At 38.5% G+C, this 16,823-nt stretch overlaps 2 protein-coding genes across 5 annotated transcripts in view; both read left to right on the forward strand.

The window, feature by feature from the left end:
• The window catches only part of MYO5C (myosin VC), a 33,428-nt gene extending 19,325 nt beyond the window's left edge, over positions 1-14,103 (forward strand). For 3 of the 4 annotated variants that reach the window (XM_039557424.1, XM_039557425.1, XM_039557426.1), the window contains 17 exons: positions 389-569; positions 1,157-1,250; positions 2,070-2,133; positions 2,220-2,300; positions 2,690-2,870; positions 3,709-3,802; positions 4,554-4,605; positions 4,859-5,024; positions 5,278-5,365; positions 5,977-6,072; positions 7,054-7,208; positions 8,305-8,394; positions 9,549-9,699; positions 10,107-10,389; positions 11,399-11,573; positions 12,095-12,175; positions 12,434-14,103. In XM_039557424.1, coding sequence (XP_039413358.1) covers positions 389-569; positions 1,157-1,250; positions 2,070-2,133; positions 2,220-2,300; positions 2,690-2,870; positions 3,709-3,802; positions 4,554-4,605; positions 4,859-5,024; positions 5,278-5,365; positions 5,977-6,072; positions 7,054-7,208; positions 8,305-8,394; positions 9,549-9,699; positions 10,107-10,389; positions 11,399-11,573; positions 12,095-12,175; positions 12,434-12,586 — 2,185 coding nt within the window. In that variant the 3' untranslated portion in view covers positions 12,587-14,103. Of the gene's footprint in view, positions 1-388; positions 570-1,156; positions 1,251-2,069; positions 2,134-2,219; positions 2,301-2,689; positions 2,871-3,708; positions 3,803-4,553; positions 4,606-4,858; positions 5,025-5,277; positions 5,366-5,976; positions 6,073-6,350; positions 6,419-7,053; positions 7,209-8,304; positions 8,395-9,548; positions 9,700-10,106; positions 10,390-11,398; positions 11,574-12,094; positions 12,176-12,433 lie in introns of those variants that run through there. The other variant, XM_039557428.1, reaches the window with a different exon arrangement.
• A 1,532-nt stretch (positions 14,104-15,635) lies between these two features.
• GNB5 (G protein subunit beta 5) overlaps positions 15,636-16,823 on the forward strand; it is a 28,827-nt gene continuing 27,639 nt past the window's right edge. The window contains exon 1 of the mRNA XM_039557429.1: positions 15,636-15,739. The gene's annotated coding sequence lies outside the window, so the exon portion shown is untranslated. The remainder of the gene's footprint in view (positions 15,740-16,823) is intronic.

Genomic DNA, 16,823 nt, shown 5'->3' on the forward strand with positions numbered 1-16,823 from the left:
AAGCTTCCTGCAGGGTTTTGCTGAGAAGGACACAGGGCTTCCTGCTGCTGCATCCTTCTTCAGTGCTGACTTGTGGCCATGAACATAGTGGAAAGCTGCTCAGGCAGGGTAACTCACAGAGTCAGAGAATTAGACTTCAGTGGAAAAGACTCAGTTTTGCCTTGAATTCCATCCCAGTATCATTATATTATATGCAAGGAAATCTAGGGATGTTCTCCTCCCGTTATGTAGGTGGATTCTGAGGAAGTAGGATAGCATTTTCAAGTAATTACAGTGCATTTAAGTGTTCTTCAATGAAGCATGTCCTTCAAATTAAAACTAAAATGAAGCCCACTTTTTCACTCAGGAATGTAGATGGATGAAATTACCTTTTTGTTGTGTTCTGCAGGATACTTGAGAAAAATTTCCAAAACCAGAAGCAGGACTATGAAAAGGAGATTGAATTGCTCAAGGGAGAAATTAAGATTCTGAAAGAAGAAAAAACTCAGCTACAGCAACAAATTCAGCAAGAAATTATCATTCAGGATGGCTTGAAAATGGAAGTAGGACAGCTTACAAAACAAGCACAGGTGAAGCATGGCTCATTGCATTTTGGAGTCTTTGCTGATAAAGCAAGTGGAGAATGTGCGTGTTTTGTTTATAGAATACCTTCACTAATTTTTTTATCTCCAGTGCATTTTTAGAAGAAGTTGTAGTTAATAAGCTATATTTGATACATCATTATATTGCATTGTTTTCATGTAGCAGACAATGCAAGGTACTGCTCACAGAAATAAGTGCATGTTTTCAAGAGTAATTGTGCTTGAATATTTATAAATTGAAATCTATAGATCCTTTTTTCTTCCTTTTTGCTAAGAAAGTATTAGTTTCTATGGGGATTTTTCATACATAAGAAAAATGTAGTAGTTTATAAACGGAACCTTGAAATAGTGTAAAGTCACATTTTTTTCTCTGAGTCAATTCCATGGCACAAACTTTTTTTTCAGCACATCACATTATTGTTCTGCTCTGATGCTTGAGAACCAGATGCTTTAAACACAGCACACTTTAAGCTTTTCACCATATTAACTTGTTCTTAGTTACAATTATGATTTAACAGATACTCAGCCCTTGTCATTCAATCCTTGTCTCAGTATATGATTTCTGTCTGATTCAGAAAATCCCTGAGTTGCAAAAGGAAATCGAACTTCTTCAGACACAAAAACTGGATGTTGAAAAGCAGGCCCACTCACAGAAGCGAGAGCTGAGGGGTAAGCTGCATACCAGACAGTGCAGAGAACTTCCTGAGTACAGTGTGAGCCAGGCCAGTTCAAACTGATCCCTCCTATGTCAGACAAAACTCCAGTTCTCTTTCCCATCCCGTGGTGGTTTCATTCCATTCATAACTATACCTACAGTTTACAAGGTGATCACTGAGTGCTGAGATCTGGGGTACCCCTTTGAGGAAACTCTGATTTCAGACATTCCTCCTTTGTGTTCAGAAATAAATACAAATGGTTTAAACTTCACCTAGAATTTAAACTTCACTCAGAGTTTAACAAGTATCTTCTTGTGACCCAAAAATGTATAAACAACACTTAATCTAGTTTTCATTCATCCTGTCCTTTGTCCTAGATCCAATAATGTCAAATATGCTTAAATGACTTGCTGAGTTGGGTTCTCTTTGGAAGAATGTACTTAAGAGGCACTACTGTTGTGAACTTTGTGTAATGATAACAATGTCATAGAGCAAACCTGCATTTGCAGCATTTAATGTAGTAACCTAGCACTGGATGATAAATCATCTATACAACTCCAGGAGTTGCCCAGATTCAGACCAGAAAGATGTAACTTTGCATTGAAAGTCTGATGTTGAGGAAACAAACAGTATTGGTGGTACATCAGCCTGATACTCCTGCATGTCCCAAAGTAGAACTGAGTCCCTCATTGTATTCTTGTGGTAAATCAGTTATATTTACTGAGTACCAGGAAAGAACCTTGTAGATTTAGGAAGAGGTTGGTTTGATCTCTGTAATGAAACATGCAGAGAAAATAATTAATTTTATAAACTCTGTGGGGGTTTTTTGCAGAAAAGATGTCAGAAGTTACCAAGCAGCTTCTTGAAAGTTATGATTTTGAAGATGTAAGAAGCAGGTAATTTTGTTCTGAGGTCTCTTCAGAAAGGCTTAAGAAATGCATTGTGTTCACTTGCACACTAATGGTTCTGCCTTGTGTTCTAGACTCTCTACAGAGGATCTGGAACACTTAAATGAGGATGGAGAACTGTGGTTTGCTTACGAGGGCTTGAAAAAAGCCACAAGGTTAGTTCAGTTCTTCAGTGTTTCCGTAACTCCAAGCTGTGATCTAGAAAATAAACTGAAAGATGAGTGGGTAACTAATTTCACAGTGCAACACTGGACTTCTGTTAAGGAAATGAAGCAGCACTACTTTATATGATGGGCTGAGCAGTTTGAAATCAGTTGAATAAACTTCTGCCAAGCCAGTGAGATAAGTGTGTATGTGTCAGTCAGGGAAATGTGTTTCCTGTGAGATATCATGCATAACTTTCAACTCCTTTAATGCACAGGTGATGAAATGGAATATCTCTGTGTAACTCACAGTACTTTGTTTTCACTTTGTATTAAATTTGACCCATTTAATCAAGGTCATTCTACATCTGCCCTGTTCTTTCTCCCTTTTGTTTTAACAGAGTAATGGAAAGCCATTTCCAGTCTCAGAAAGAAATATATGAGAAGGAGATTGAAGGTTTGAACTTTAAAGTTGAACATCTTAGTCAAGATATTAATCATCTACAGAAATTATTCCGAGAGGAAAATGACATAAATGATGGCATTCGGCTTGAAGTTAGCAGGCTAACCTCAGAAAATCTGGTAAGGCCCAGGTGCAGAAGTACAACCCAGATGTGTTTGTGGCACTCAAAACACTGTGGCCATGTCTTTGAAATCTCAGGGCTTGAACAAATGGGGTCATCTAAGGTGACAAATCTTCCCCTGCCTGCTGGGGTAGTCTGTAAAGAGACGGCCAAATTTCTTGTCTGAGCGTCCAGCTTGCTGGGGCAGCCTCCCAGAGACGTTTTGCCTTTTCATTTGCATAAAGCTGATTAGAGATTTTTCTGGGAAGCCTCCTCAGAGTTCTGAGGCTCTCCCCACCAGAGGGCAGCTACACATTCCAAAACAAGCTACAGGCACGGCTGGAGAGCCTGGCAACTGGTGCTGTGCAGAGCTGTCTGACACAAGGAGCTGATGTTGTTCCAGAAGACAGCATATGCCATATCATTTTTCTGTAAAATAATCGAAGGAGTGCTTTCAAAACAGAGTAACAAAAACTGAAAATATAAGGAAAAGTTATTTATAATATTCTTTTTTAAAAATTGTTTTATGGCATATTGAGAGGTTTTTTTTCACTGTCAATTGAACTGGTGAAATTAAAGCCATAGTGTAATTTCCTTTACACTAGAACAGAACAATGGTAACAGTGGGACAGTCCAACAGTTTGATTTGCTCAGTATTTAGTTTTTAAGAGTGGCCAGCAGCAGGTGCCTCCAGGAAAGTTAAACAAGTCAGGGAAGCAGGCAGCAGTGCCCCCCCAGAGCCTCTCTCTGGTTTGGACTATTTGCAGCTGAGGGTCGTGGGGTGACTTAGGAACTCTTGCAGGGATTTGAAAAGAAGGAGGGTGCTGAAGTACACAAATCTCCTTTTTCTCTAAAAGGTAATCCCAGATCTTAAGCAGCAAGTTGCTGAACTTGAAAATCAAAAATTAGATCTTGAAAACCGTCTTCAAGAGCAGACTGTAAAGTTGAAAGGTAAAGTACCACTGTGATCCCCAGTCTTTCAGTTGTTGGAGATGAACATGATGAATTCCCTGGAACTGAACTTCTAAAAGCTGAAGTAATATTCCATGACAAGTTCATTGCCTTATTACTTACTTACTTATCAGTAAAATGAAAGAAAAGTGTTGTATAGTTTACATCTCTTCTTAAAGAACAAGATACATGCAAATATGCGTGCTTTGTTTGCCTTTTTGAGGTCATTCAGTTCTGTGGTTTGGAAGTCTCCAAATGTATTCAACAGGGCTCTGCTAAGAATGTGTGGGATGGAATATGTCCTTTGGAAACAGTCATAAAAAAGATGATTTGGAACTTAAGGCCTACTCTGTGAGGTGGGCTTAAGAGAATGCTGCAAAACACAGAGTGGGAGATGGGGGAAAAGTTCTTCTCGATTTAGGAAAGCATACTTTGCTGAGCAGTTGGAGTCTCTCTAACTGCAGTGTCTTCCTAGGCAGCTGATTTAAAATTAATGAGTGGTTTTACTGCCAACTGCAAGAAGTTAGTAGTATCAAAATTCCTCATCCCATGTAATTTTCTGTGTGGTTATGGAGTAGTCGCATATTTCTCTGATACATTATCCGGCAGGACATTCAATTTCATTTGATGAAACAAAATTCTGAGTGTAAGAAAGATCTACTGAATACTAGTACTGAAAAGTAAATACCTTTGATTTTGTTTCTGTTTTTTTTGGGGTTTGTTGCTATTTATTACTGAAAAAAAATGGAAGAGATGTCAAATCGGCTGCATTATGAGCTGGAACGGGATAGGACACACAGACGGTAATTTTTTAATTGTTTGTTTGGTTTGTTTTGGGTTTTTTGTTCAATTGTTTGGGGTTTTTTTGTTTGTTTTTAATTTAAGAAATTTATTCACTATAAGCTATGGTAACAGAGTCACTTAAACTCTTAAAAGTATTACCTTCTACTTCAGATTTGCCTCAGAGCTGTGAACAGTTAATAACTAATGGACAAGTATGATCTGACTGTGCTTTCACAGAAGATTTAAGAGACAAGGCTTCTTATCTGTTTTTAGAACTACTGAGGCTCAGAATGAAGTCGATACAAAAGAAAATGAGAGTCTGAAAGGCACAACCCAAGGAACTGAGGGGCTGAGCAATGGTTTGATGCAAGATGAAGTCCAGGATGAAGTACAAAGCAAGATAAAGCAAGTGACAACTCGACTTGCTGTGGAAAACATGGTGGGGAAATGAAATTGTCATTAAGCAACTCTACCTGAAATGCAGGATAAAAAGAATGAAATAATGATTTTGTGGTATGGATAGGATGTTTCTTCAATTAATTGAGGGAGAAAAAAAGATATGAAGGTGTTTCTTCCAGCAAATAAAAGTAAAAGCACATCATAGTGCATTTTAATTGTGGCAATTACATGGAACAGTAGAAAACTTATTTTAATTGTATTTACTCTGAACTCACTGGCTTCAATTATTACAGGATCTTGAAGAAAAACTAGACATGAAAGACAGAATAATAAAAAAATTAGAGGATCAGATCAAAACTCTGACCAAGACTATTGAAAAAGGTAAGATATTGTTGTGTGATTTCTTTTGCTTAATAGCTTTGAATGCTCAGTGTATGTCCAAAGAAACAAATATTTTTTTAAAGGTGAAGTTTGGGGTAGGGTTAGAAATTTAAAACTTCAGAAAAATGTGCCAGGGGAATCATCAACACAAATTACATGAAAGTCCTTTCCTGGTTTGTTTGGTTTTTTCCCCAGCTAAACAATAGGCACGATGGGGACATGGACTGTACGATGAAGATGAAGGCAGAGGCATAAGGTCCTGCCAGCAGGAGTTAATGCACACCCTCACACAAACTCTCTCTGATAGCAGAGTAATTCTTCACTACAGGATACTCTTCAAAACACTGCAGTGTCTAATGTAGAGGTGTATTGTTGCTGTTTATTTTTCTTATTCCTGCGAGTAATCCCACTGAATCCAGTGAAGCTATTCATGAATAATATCAGTGTTACTTAACTCATAATGCTTGGAGCCATCAGCTGAGAACATTAGTGTGAGCAGGGCCTGTACTCTCTTTTTCACAGAGAAAGCTGCTTCTCTCCAGTAGTTTGTTCTAACATGACCATAAGCTTAACCATTAACCTGCAAGTAACAGTGCTTTTGTGTTTGACAGCTGAAACCCATGTGCCAACTGTGCCCAAAGAATACATTGGAATGATGGAGTACAAGAAGGAGGATGAAGAAAGGATCATTCAAAATCTGATCCTCGGTATTTTAGTAGAACTTGGAATTTTATAAGTCACCAACAATATTCAGAACACCGTAACAGAAACTACAAGGGACCGTATTTCATTTATGTTCAAAGTTGTCTTTTCCCCCCTTTTACAAGATCTCTCACCACCAATACAATTTAGAGGCTCTGTATTGCTCTCTTTCCACTGCCAGACATTTCAAGTACAGAAATGCTTTTTCTGTGTAAAAACTATTTCTCTGACTCTACATAATGCTGACTCTGTTACCTTTCTTCCTATTTATCCACCTCTAAAGCTATAAAGAGCTCTCAAGAGCACACCAGGGACTTGAATTTACTTTCTTCCTGGTCATCTACTAAGTCTGTAAGTCACTGTGGTTTTGTCTATGTGTGATGGTTACTCTCCTACCTGTCCTTTCCATATCATCCCTTCACTGACAGGAGCTGTACTTCATGTTTCTCTTGTAGAAGGGTTTTGTCCTTCATCTGAGCTTTACATAATTTATAATATCAGTCTTGCTGCCAAACCAGCTTTTTCTCATTAGCTTACAATTAATAGTAAATTTGACGAATTTTCTATGTACATTGGTACCATTATTAAATTAACAACACCTATCTTTCCTTCTCACCTCCTTTAGCCTTGTGAATGTTTCTATTTTTGTTAGCAAAGGTGTGTCCTTAAGCAGTGCTGGAATTTGGTGGGGCATCCAGAGGGTAGTTAAATGTAATTTGCTTTTTGAAGTTGTCCTGCCTGGCATAGCCCATGCTGGACCTTAGAATTTGCTATAATGCTTTCCTGCCCCTCAGAAGAATGTAATTAATACTCATATGTGAGCAGTACTGTTACAGAAGTTTTCAGAAACAAGCAGTTCACCAGAAAATCAGTTACCAAGTGACTGGTCACTGCAGAAGGGAGGCATGGTGCTTGTCTTTTTCAGAATGATAACGTTGAATAATTGAATTTTTACGTAATAAACCCGATGACTCTCCTCTATGCAGATTTGAAGCCACGTGGAGTTGTAGTTAATATGATACCTGGCCTTCCAGCTCACATCCTGTTCATGTGTGTGAGGTATGCAGATTACCTGAACGATGCTGACATGCTGAAGTCTTTCATGAATGTAACCATTGATGGTATCAAGCAGGTTGTTAAGGTAGGAGATTGTTTGATGGCACTATACTGTACTTTTTGAGTTCTAACACAAGCTTTACAAGATGCATGCATGGTACCTGGGGAATCCAACACTTCCATCTGCTGACAGTCCTGTAAGAGAATGATGATCATTAGTGACACTCTTTCTGAGGTTTGTAGCAGCATCCCTGTGAAGTCTCCAGGTAAGGCTCTTCTGTGCTGAGCACTGAATCTGCAGAATGCATTAACATAAATTATTTTTATCTGAGGATCTTGTTGACAGGCTCATTTCAAGTATTTTACATTTTACAATGAGTAGCTAGTTAGGTGAAGTGCACCTGTGCTTCTAGCACTGGTAGAAGTCAGAGGGACAGAAATGAAGGTTACTGTGTCTGGCAGCAGGCAGGTAGTGGAATCTGAAGAGGTTTTTGCACTGCTTGGCTGCTGGTGTAATTCAGCATGTCATCTGGTACTGCAGCACTAGAACCCAAACAATTAAAATCAAATTGCCAGCCAGTGTACAAAATTAAATCATAAACAAAAATTGCTATGCTGTATACATAACAAATTCAGCTCTGTGAGTGTTTTATTATGGATTTATAATGGAATGAAACACCAGACAGAGGCAGGAAGCACAGGCAGGAATGGACTGTGGTTTATGCAGTTGGATATGGACAGAGAATGCCTACAGTTTGTACACAAACAAATCTATAGCACAGTTTATCCATTAGAGAAGCTTGTGTTTAGTTAGAATTGTGTTTATATGTAGTTCAGGTTCATTTGTGAATGCAGGTGTTGTTCACACTTCTTTGCAGGAAGCCCTCCAGAACACTGCATATCCATAGGAATTGTAAAACTGTTTGTTCAGGCTTATTATTTAGCCTGTCTGTCATGTAAGAACACTTAAGCAGTATTTACCAAACAAAGGAGGAATCTTTGCTGTGTATTAGCCTGGAAACACAGCAGGATTTGTTCAGCCAGCACCTTACAGATACTCTGTGCTCCTTCTGCTATAGACAGGCTCTGTTCTACAAATGCTGTAATGGTCTTTTCTTTAATTACTGAATTCACTTCATGAGACAATGCCATAGTGAGTCTGATTTACTTGCCACTTTCAGGAACATTCAGAAGACTTTGAGATGTTGTCCTTTTGGCTTTCCAATACATATCATTTTCTTAACTGTTTGAAGCAGTACAGCGGGGAAGAGGTAGGATTGATTTCATAAAATATTTTCATTACTTTTGACAGATCTTAACTGGAATTTAAAATAGTGTTAATTAATAACTGTTCACCAGCTCCCCGGTGCTCCTTGCAGGTATTTACATATTCACATTGCTCTGCAGTGCTAATATGTGTCTTATACAAATAATAAGACAGTATAGAACTAATGGACCAAGGGAAATGAAGGAAACATCAAAGTGCTGAAGTAGGTTAAAGACAGGACATGGAAACTGCTACTTAATTTGAATTATTCCATATGAGTTTAATTTGAGCTGGACTACAGATATCTGGCTGTGTGTATATATAAAACAGCTTTACTATTTTATGATTAGGACCATTCAAATACCTACTGCTACCAAAATAGAAGAAAACCTCGGGAAAGGAGCAAAACAATAAAATGTTCAGGTTTTTCCCTTATTTCAGTTTCTTGTTTAAGCTAAATCTCATCCTGAGATTCGAAGTTCTTTTAATTCTTTTCAGTTGGAAACTCTTGCTGTATTTTTCATGAGGTTTCACAGACTTAGGTGGCCTGAACTGGGGTTAGAGACGCTCCCTCTCGTGGCCACACCGGGGCTGCGTGGAACCCAAACCATTAAACTTCGTCACCAACGCTCTGTAATTGGGGTTGCAGCAGTCGGGAAAGCTCTGAATCCAGAATTTACTTTTCATCTAGATTCTAATGAATATTCAATACCTCACACAGGTTAGGATTCGGAGTAGACTTTTGAAGTCAGAACTTTGCTAATGAAAAGTCCAGAAATAATATCTCTTTGCAACAATCCCATGTATATTTTTTTGTTTGCCGTCATAGTTAAACTACGTAGATGGCTTTTTTTCCTTTTTTGTTTTTTTTGGTGTGGGAGGAGAGGAGAACAGGGAGTGTTTGCTTTCTGTTTAAGAGATCTAGGAATTGCTCCAAAGTTCATTGACATCTATGCATGCCTTTCATTTGGCTGTAGGAGCAGAGCAAACGTCAGCATAAACTGGAAAATTAAGTACAGGAAGCATCCATTGAAATTAGCTGTAGCTTTGACTCATTCTGAGACTCTGTTCAGCCTGAGATGGAATTAGTAACTCCAAAACATTGCAGCAACAATTTATAATGATCATGTTCTAATTATATTTGCAACTCACTTGTAGGAATTCACGAAGCTTAACACTCCACGTCAGAATCAGAACTGTCTGAAGCATTTTGATCTCTCAGAATACAGACAAATTCTCAGCGATCTGGCCATTCGAATATATCACCAGTTCATTCTTGTAATGGAGAACAGCATTCAGCACATGATTGGTAAGACAACAGCAATCCCAGCAGACCTAAATGCAGCTTGTAAAGGGTATGAATAAAGCTTATACAGGGAGGCAGAGGGTGGGACAGGCTCCTTTCTTCTGATATTTACACATAGGTGTTCCTGCATGTGTGTTTCTACACATACAAATTTTACTGAATGGTATATTGCCAGACTTTTTCCTCAAAACTTCCTAGTGTGGGATAATGCTCTGAACCTAAGCAACATCATACAAAACCAAAAAGCTTTCTAAAAGTTTTGTGCTCCAGAAGCCTTTGTCAGTATCTTATTTTTCTTGTATCATTTAACTTCTAAAATATCCCAAAAGTAGGTTTTGTTCAATAATTAATGCAACTGAAAGGAGCCTCAGGAATTTTGATTTTATCAGTTCTTTTCTGTTGTATTTCAGTACCAGGCATGCTGGAGTATGAAAGTCTTCAAGGAATTTCTGGCTTGAAACCTACGGGGTTCCGTAAACGTTCTTCTAGTATAGATGACACGGATACCTACACAATGACCTCTATCCTGCAGCAGCTCAGCTATTTTTATAGCACTATGTGTCAGAATGGCTTGGACTCTGAGCTCCTAAAGCAGGCAGTGAAGCAGCTTTTCTTTCTGATTGGAGCTGTCACCCTCAATAGTCTCTTCCTCCGTAAGGACATGTGCTCCTGTAGAAAAGGAATGCAGATAAGGTAAAGCCAGTAAAGTTTCAACAAGCTCGAGAGAGAATTTTTAGCACTTGTATGTAATGTCCTTTATCTCTAAGTCACTGGATATTCTGTGACCATTCTGCTGGAGGTAGCCAATTGTTTTCACTTCTTTTGGAAAACTAAATATTTGTATTATGGGCTGAGCTTTCTCAACATGACAACTACAAATGGTTCTTTTCATGGAAACACTAGTGGAGGAAAAGGCAGAGAAAATTGCAGTCTGAAGTTTAAAGTCAGACATGGTTAGGATTCTTTCCATGCTAGCTCATCTGTGATGTGACCAACAGTATTTTTAATTCTTTCTTGCTGTAGTAAACAGGTGCAGTGTCTCAGGGCTGGCAGAGATACAGAAGCTGACTTGCATGTTTCATGCTCTGTGACGAGAGGCACTGAGACAGAGCCTTGGAGGGCATAAATTGAGCATCACTCTCTTGCTGCAAGCATCAGGGAAACATGCTCCTAACTGTTTTGCAGAGGAAACAGTGCATTTGTTTTCCAGTAGTCAGTCTGCAGGCTCAGGTGAAGGAAAATCAGTAACATCTTGGCCCGTCTGGGAATATGATTAGAAGAAAGCTGGTTATCAGTTATAAACCTGGCCCTGCTTTGTAACAGCAAAGATTATTCTGATTTCTTGTACATGCTCAGTTGCAAATACATGTTTTAATGCCATACAGTGCAGTAGACAATGCCAGTATATATTAGTAATTTTCTGTAAACAACAGCTAAACTAAGAACTCACTTTCTGTTAGCCAAGCTTTAAGAAATAAAAAATGAAGAAAAAATAAAAATTGAAGTATACAAAGGATTTAATTTTTAGTTCAATAAGCTATTAATTGTTTGATTTTTGTAATCTGCAGGTATCATTATTAACTTAAAATGTATTAATTTGAACGCTACATTAGAGCAGTATTTCTTCTTTAGCAGTCTTCAAAGTAACTTGCTTGTCAGGGGGAACCTGACATTTCTGCTCTTTGTTCATGGCTTAACCCAGATGTAATATCAGCTACTTGGAAGAATGGCTGAAGGACAAGAATCTTCAAAGCAGCAATGCCAAAGAAACTTTGGAGCCCCTGTCTCAAGCAGCCTGGCTCCTTCAGGTTAAAAAGATCACAGATGATGATGCCAAGGAAATATGTGAACACTGCACATCTCTTTCTACTGTGCAGGTAATGAACCATCTGTTTTCTTCTGGCAGCACTGATTGCAGAATCTTAGCTGTCTAAAGCAAATTGTTGCAAAAAGCCATTGGACTTCCATTTCATAAAAGTAGCATTCCTCAGCATTCCACACCATCACTTGTTAAATTGAAATTTTAACTCCTCATTCCTGATTGTTTTGAACATTTTAACTGCTCCCATGGTGAATGTTTCCCTGCTTTGTTGTATCCTACATTTTTGCTCCACAATGTATTTTTTTAAGTATGTCACAGGGGTTTTTTATCATTTCCCTTAATCAACTCAGCTTTTTCTACATCTCCTTGATCCTGCTGACGCCTCTGGAAATGAGTCATAGCAATCATCATACGTGTAACAACTCAGTAGGTGACAAGTCAAAATTCTCTCTTTACTGTAAAATGGTTTACTGAAACTTTAATTAAATATCAGTAAGAATGTCATAATAATGCTTTCTTCTTTTTGTCTTCTCCCTTTTTATGACACACTAAAATAGTCTTTTGTAATTTGAGCAGATAGTTAAGATCCTGAACTCCTACACTCCGATAGATGACTTTGAGAAAAGAGTGACTCCATCATTTGTTCGGAAAGTCCAGGTAAGAGCTGCAGGTGCTCTTTCTAATATTCAGCTTGCAGGATACTTCATCCACGTGAGTTTTGATGCTCTGTAGTTGTACTTGGCATTTACATCATATTATTACTAAGTTGCTCATCTTCTCCACACTTGAAAGTGATGCAAACAAATCTGCTTAACATCATGTAAAAGTAGGATTTGCAGTGGGAAGAAAACAACGTACTGCTTTTGCTTTGATTCTTAATTCAGTGATTTCATGCTCTTTCTGTTCTGATTTCAGGCTCTGCTGAACAACCGTGAGGACGTTCCACAGCTGATGCTGGATACCAAGTATCTCTTTCAAGTGACGTTTCCTTTCACCCCCTCTCCACATGCCTTGGAACTGATACAAGTCCCCAGCAGCTTCAAGCTTGGCTTTCTCACAAGGGTTTAACAAAACCAGTGCATTGGTATTTCCTCAGAGACTCTATAAAGACAGCAGACTTTCATGGTTCATTTCACCAGCTGGTGGACAGTATGGCAGGGTGCAGCGAATTAAGCTGTTAAAAACTTGTTCTTCAGTCAAGACTTGAACAGTAGGAATAATTTTGGCTTATTTCCTTCTCCCTTTTCTTACTCTTGTCCCTCCATTTCAGTCCTACAAGGTTAACTTTATATCATCACCTGGACACAAAGCTTACCATGCAGATTTTAGTCCAAACCTGATGAGAAGAGCATTTATCTGACAAGTTTGCATTGCTGCCCTGTCAGCAGCAGCCGGAGGGGAAGAGTGCCATGTGATAGATGCTATGCTCTACAGCTGTCCTTGCCTTTGCTTCCTGTAATGGGACGGTTTTTTTCTTCCCAAGGCAGTTCTATTCTTTGCCTTGGTGTACTGGATGTGTTTGAGACTGGCTTTCACTGTTCTATGAGCAGGGGAACTGAGATCACTCAGAGAATGGCTCTTACAAACCCACAATGTCTTTTTGTAGATGGGCTGGCTTGGCTCTCTGAGTGCTTGCATTGCAGCTCAGGCACTCTGCATGGCCCTTTGGCCAGAGCAAGGACTCAGGTGCTCTTCTTGGAGACAGGTTTCAATTTTGTTCTCTGCAGTGACAAGTTTGGATTCAGTATCAGTTATGGTAATAGAAAAGTTAAGTATAAAATTCGTGTTATGATCCAGGTTTAAATTACAAGCTTGGTTCTCTAAGAGACAGGCGTCATCTCCTGGTTTGGTTCCATCTGCAGTGCAATGTATTTCAGAATATACCCTGAGTATGCACACATCACCTTTCTGCCTTTCTTGTTTTGCTGGTTTCCCTACTCCAGTCCAGGAGCAGATGCAGTGGCTGTGGTCTGGTGTTACTGATAAACCCAGCTTAATTCCTTACATTTCACCTTCACTTACTTAATTTTGGTTGCAGGATCCTTAAATGCAGAAATGGTCTCCTTTTTGCTTTGTTCAGCCTTCTCCCTGTGGTCAGGGAGTAAAATTGTAACTTTATTTAGTTCTGGACCCTGTCGGAACAGCAGGGGAAACAGCATTCACCTCACCCCAACAATGACTGTCCTTAGAAATTCCTCAGTAAATAATGCTGGGCTTCTAGCTACTCTATTAGCCATAGTTACTAAAATCAAGTACCAAAGCTCTGAAATAGTTAAAGGATTAGAATGAATTAATTTAAGGAAAAATTTATTTGATTTTTTTTATTATTATTACTACAGTGTTAGTATTTGTTTAATTTCACAAACAATCTGTAGGTATAAAGAGGGAATCATTCTTGTTATTTGGTGCTCTTGGTGCTTACTATGTACAGTGTAATATTCCTCATGATATCCACAGAGATATATTCAAAATATATGAAGGAAAAATTTTGTGTTTTGTTCAATAACAATAAAAGCTGTACAAAAGACCACACATGTAGGTAGACTAGTATTTTAACGTGTTAAATAAAGTAGCTTTTAAATCAATTTGTAGTTCTTTGTGTGATGCAATAGTTATATTTTCAGTTTGGAGTCATTTGAAGGAAGTTACTTGGAGCTATGTGAACATTAGTGAGTACTGTCAGTCTTGTATTGCACCACAAACATTTATTTAATTTAGTTGCTTTGCTGTAACACCGTGTATCTTCCTGTCAGCATTGTGTGCTGTCCTTGGCTCCTCATGAATTTCTGGAAATAGTTTGATGTAGGCAACTTTTGTTGCTGGAAGTTGTGCACAGCCTTTTTTTTTTTGCAGCCCCTGGAGCTGTGTGTGTGCTGCCTGGGCTGAGTGAGGAAAACCACAGCCCACCCTGGCATGCGCGTCGCAGAAGCGTCACAGCGCGCGTTGTTATGGCAAAAATTGTTGATCAAGGAAAACCGTTCTGACAATTTGATGCTTCATTGCTTTGAGAGGTTGTGTGGAGTGTGCTATTAATGCTGTGTGTGCAAACAACAAGGTTTATTTTTAAAACAAAGTTAAAAATTACCAGGTTTGCCGTACGCTCTCAGAAACTTACCTTGCTTTTGCTGACATTAATGCCTTCAGCCAGAGTTTAAGTGCAAAATTCTTTTTGTTCTCTGTTATTCTTCTGATTTAAGGAGCAGTTTTAGTGGAGGCAGACACAGGAAGGAGGCATTACTGAGGTTAACTTTCCTAGAATGATGCTAAAGGAGAAAGCTGTTTCATTGAAATGGGAGGGTGTTGAAGGTGATCCTTACTGCCGTGGGAAAGCACTGAAGTGGTTTATGGAGAGATGTGCAAGATGCTTTTGGCATCTTTGGATGTGCTCAGACATGTGACTCCTGCAGCTTCTGGGAACAGGTGTCCGTTCAGTCCTGTGCTCCCATAATATTTGAATAAAAAAAGATTAGGACTGGTTACTTCTACCCAAGTTTCTGCTGGGCTGAGACTTAATTCTATTTTTTTCCCTCATTTTATCTCAGATCCTCTTGACTACCAAATACAAGCATCTAATGGCATGATTTCAGTGACTTCCAGAGTCTTCATAGTAGATGTGACCTTCAGCACTTTTTAAATTTTTCAGACATGTTTTCATGAATTTACCCAAAATTTTTTTCAAAGAGAGCAAGAAAAACAGCAATTTTTAGTCCTATTGATTTTAAATTTAATGTCTTAGAACAGGAGAATCATAAGTATAACCAAGGAAGAAGCAGCTTGAGCACTAATCAGTTTGTTTGAGTTGTAAATTTTTGTTAAGAACAAGATAAATTTAACATTGATAGTGCTATTTGTCAGAATGCCGAGTTGATATTTGGAAAAATCAGTTGTCAGTCACCTCCCCAGTATATTTCAACTTCAATATTTGTTGACAAGCAAATACTTGTTTATAAACAAACCATTAAAAACCCTGCTGTATAGAAAGGTAAGTTCTGGTTTGCCTAATAGTTTCTGTTCTTTATTCTATATTCTAAAAGAGGGCAGTTAAAATCTTTATCCTCGGTAATCATCAGTATGTAACTGATCTGGGGTGATGCAACTGGAGAGGCTGAGCTTTAAATACCTTTAAGTAGAATTAACAGGAAGGTTGTCTTTCTATGTTAGCACCTGCACAGGGCTTGTTTAGTCATCTTGAGAATCTCCAGGTTCTTGCTCTCTGAAAAGGTGGGTAATTTCTTTTATTTATCAACAAGATTCATTGTACAGAACTTTTCTGTAATAACATGCTTCCTAATGATTCACCATGCTACCATTTTTAAATTTCTAGTATAACTTTAAAAACCTAGTAAGGTTAAAATTTCAGGCAACAGTGCTAGGAGTTGTAATGGGTTCAGACCTTTTTGCTTTAAATATCTTTATAAAATTGTCATAGTGATGGATTAGTATACTATCTCAGGTGTAATACTCTTTTTTAATTATTCAGAAATTCTGATGGCTTCTCTTTTAGCAGAATTTTGTAACGTGTCATAATCTCATCTGAAGTAAAATACTGGTAGCAGGTATGATTCCCCCGTACGTTACTCCAGCGAGTTCTCATACTTTATCGAAGATTAATGCTGTCCAGAGTATTTATTCCAAGCCTAATAGATCCTTGTCAGAAGTGTCTAGAGCTAGTGGTGATATTTTGTTCAAATAAGCTCAGTCGTTCCTCAGGGAAGCACTGATTGTAAGAAGCTTGGAATAACAGGTTATTGAGCTGGGAATGCCCAGGTTTAGGAATCCAGGCGAGCTGAGCCCAGGTACTGCGGTCACTTTACAGCACCTGCCCAGGGAGGCTCCCTGGCAAGGGTGGCAGGTTGTGGTCTTGGGTTCACATATGCAAAAGAATACATTAAAAGCTTCAGGCCACGTTTGCTGCTTTTCATCAAATGGAATGTGAACCTCCTTGGCTGCACGGAGCTGACTGAAAGCTCCATGCAAATTTCAGATTATTAAGCTGCAGCTCCTTCCAGGTCAGATTTCTTCCCGTATGTTTTGGAATGAAGTCGTGCATCCCCTGGAGACAGCAGCTAAACTTTTATTGACTTAAGAGGGGGCAGGATTTCTGGGTTTATTATCTCACTTTTCAAATAGTCCACTGAAATACGTAAGAATAAACCGCAGAATGGAGACAGGTGCACAGAGTAAAGTTTGGTTTGATTTTTGTATAATGTCCAGCCAGAAAAATTCTAGAATCTTCATAGGTCATTGAATTTCTTTTGTTCCATTTAAATCTCTCTTGCAATAACTATGTCTGATTGTTTATCAT

Source organism: Corvus cornix, chromosome 10, assembly GCF_000738735.6.
Source record: "Corvus cornix cornix isolate S_Up_H32 chromosome 10, ASM73873v5, whole genome shotgun sequence".
Lineage (NCBI taxonomy): Eukaryota > Metazoa > Chordata > Aves > Passeriformes > Corvidae > Corvus > Corvus cornix.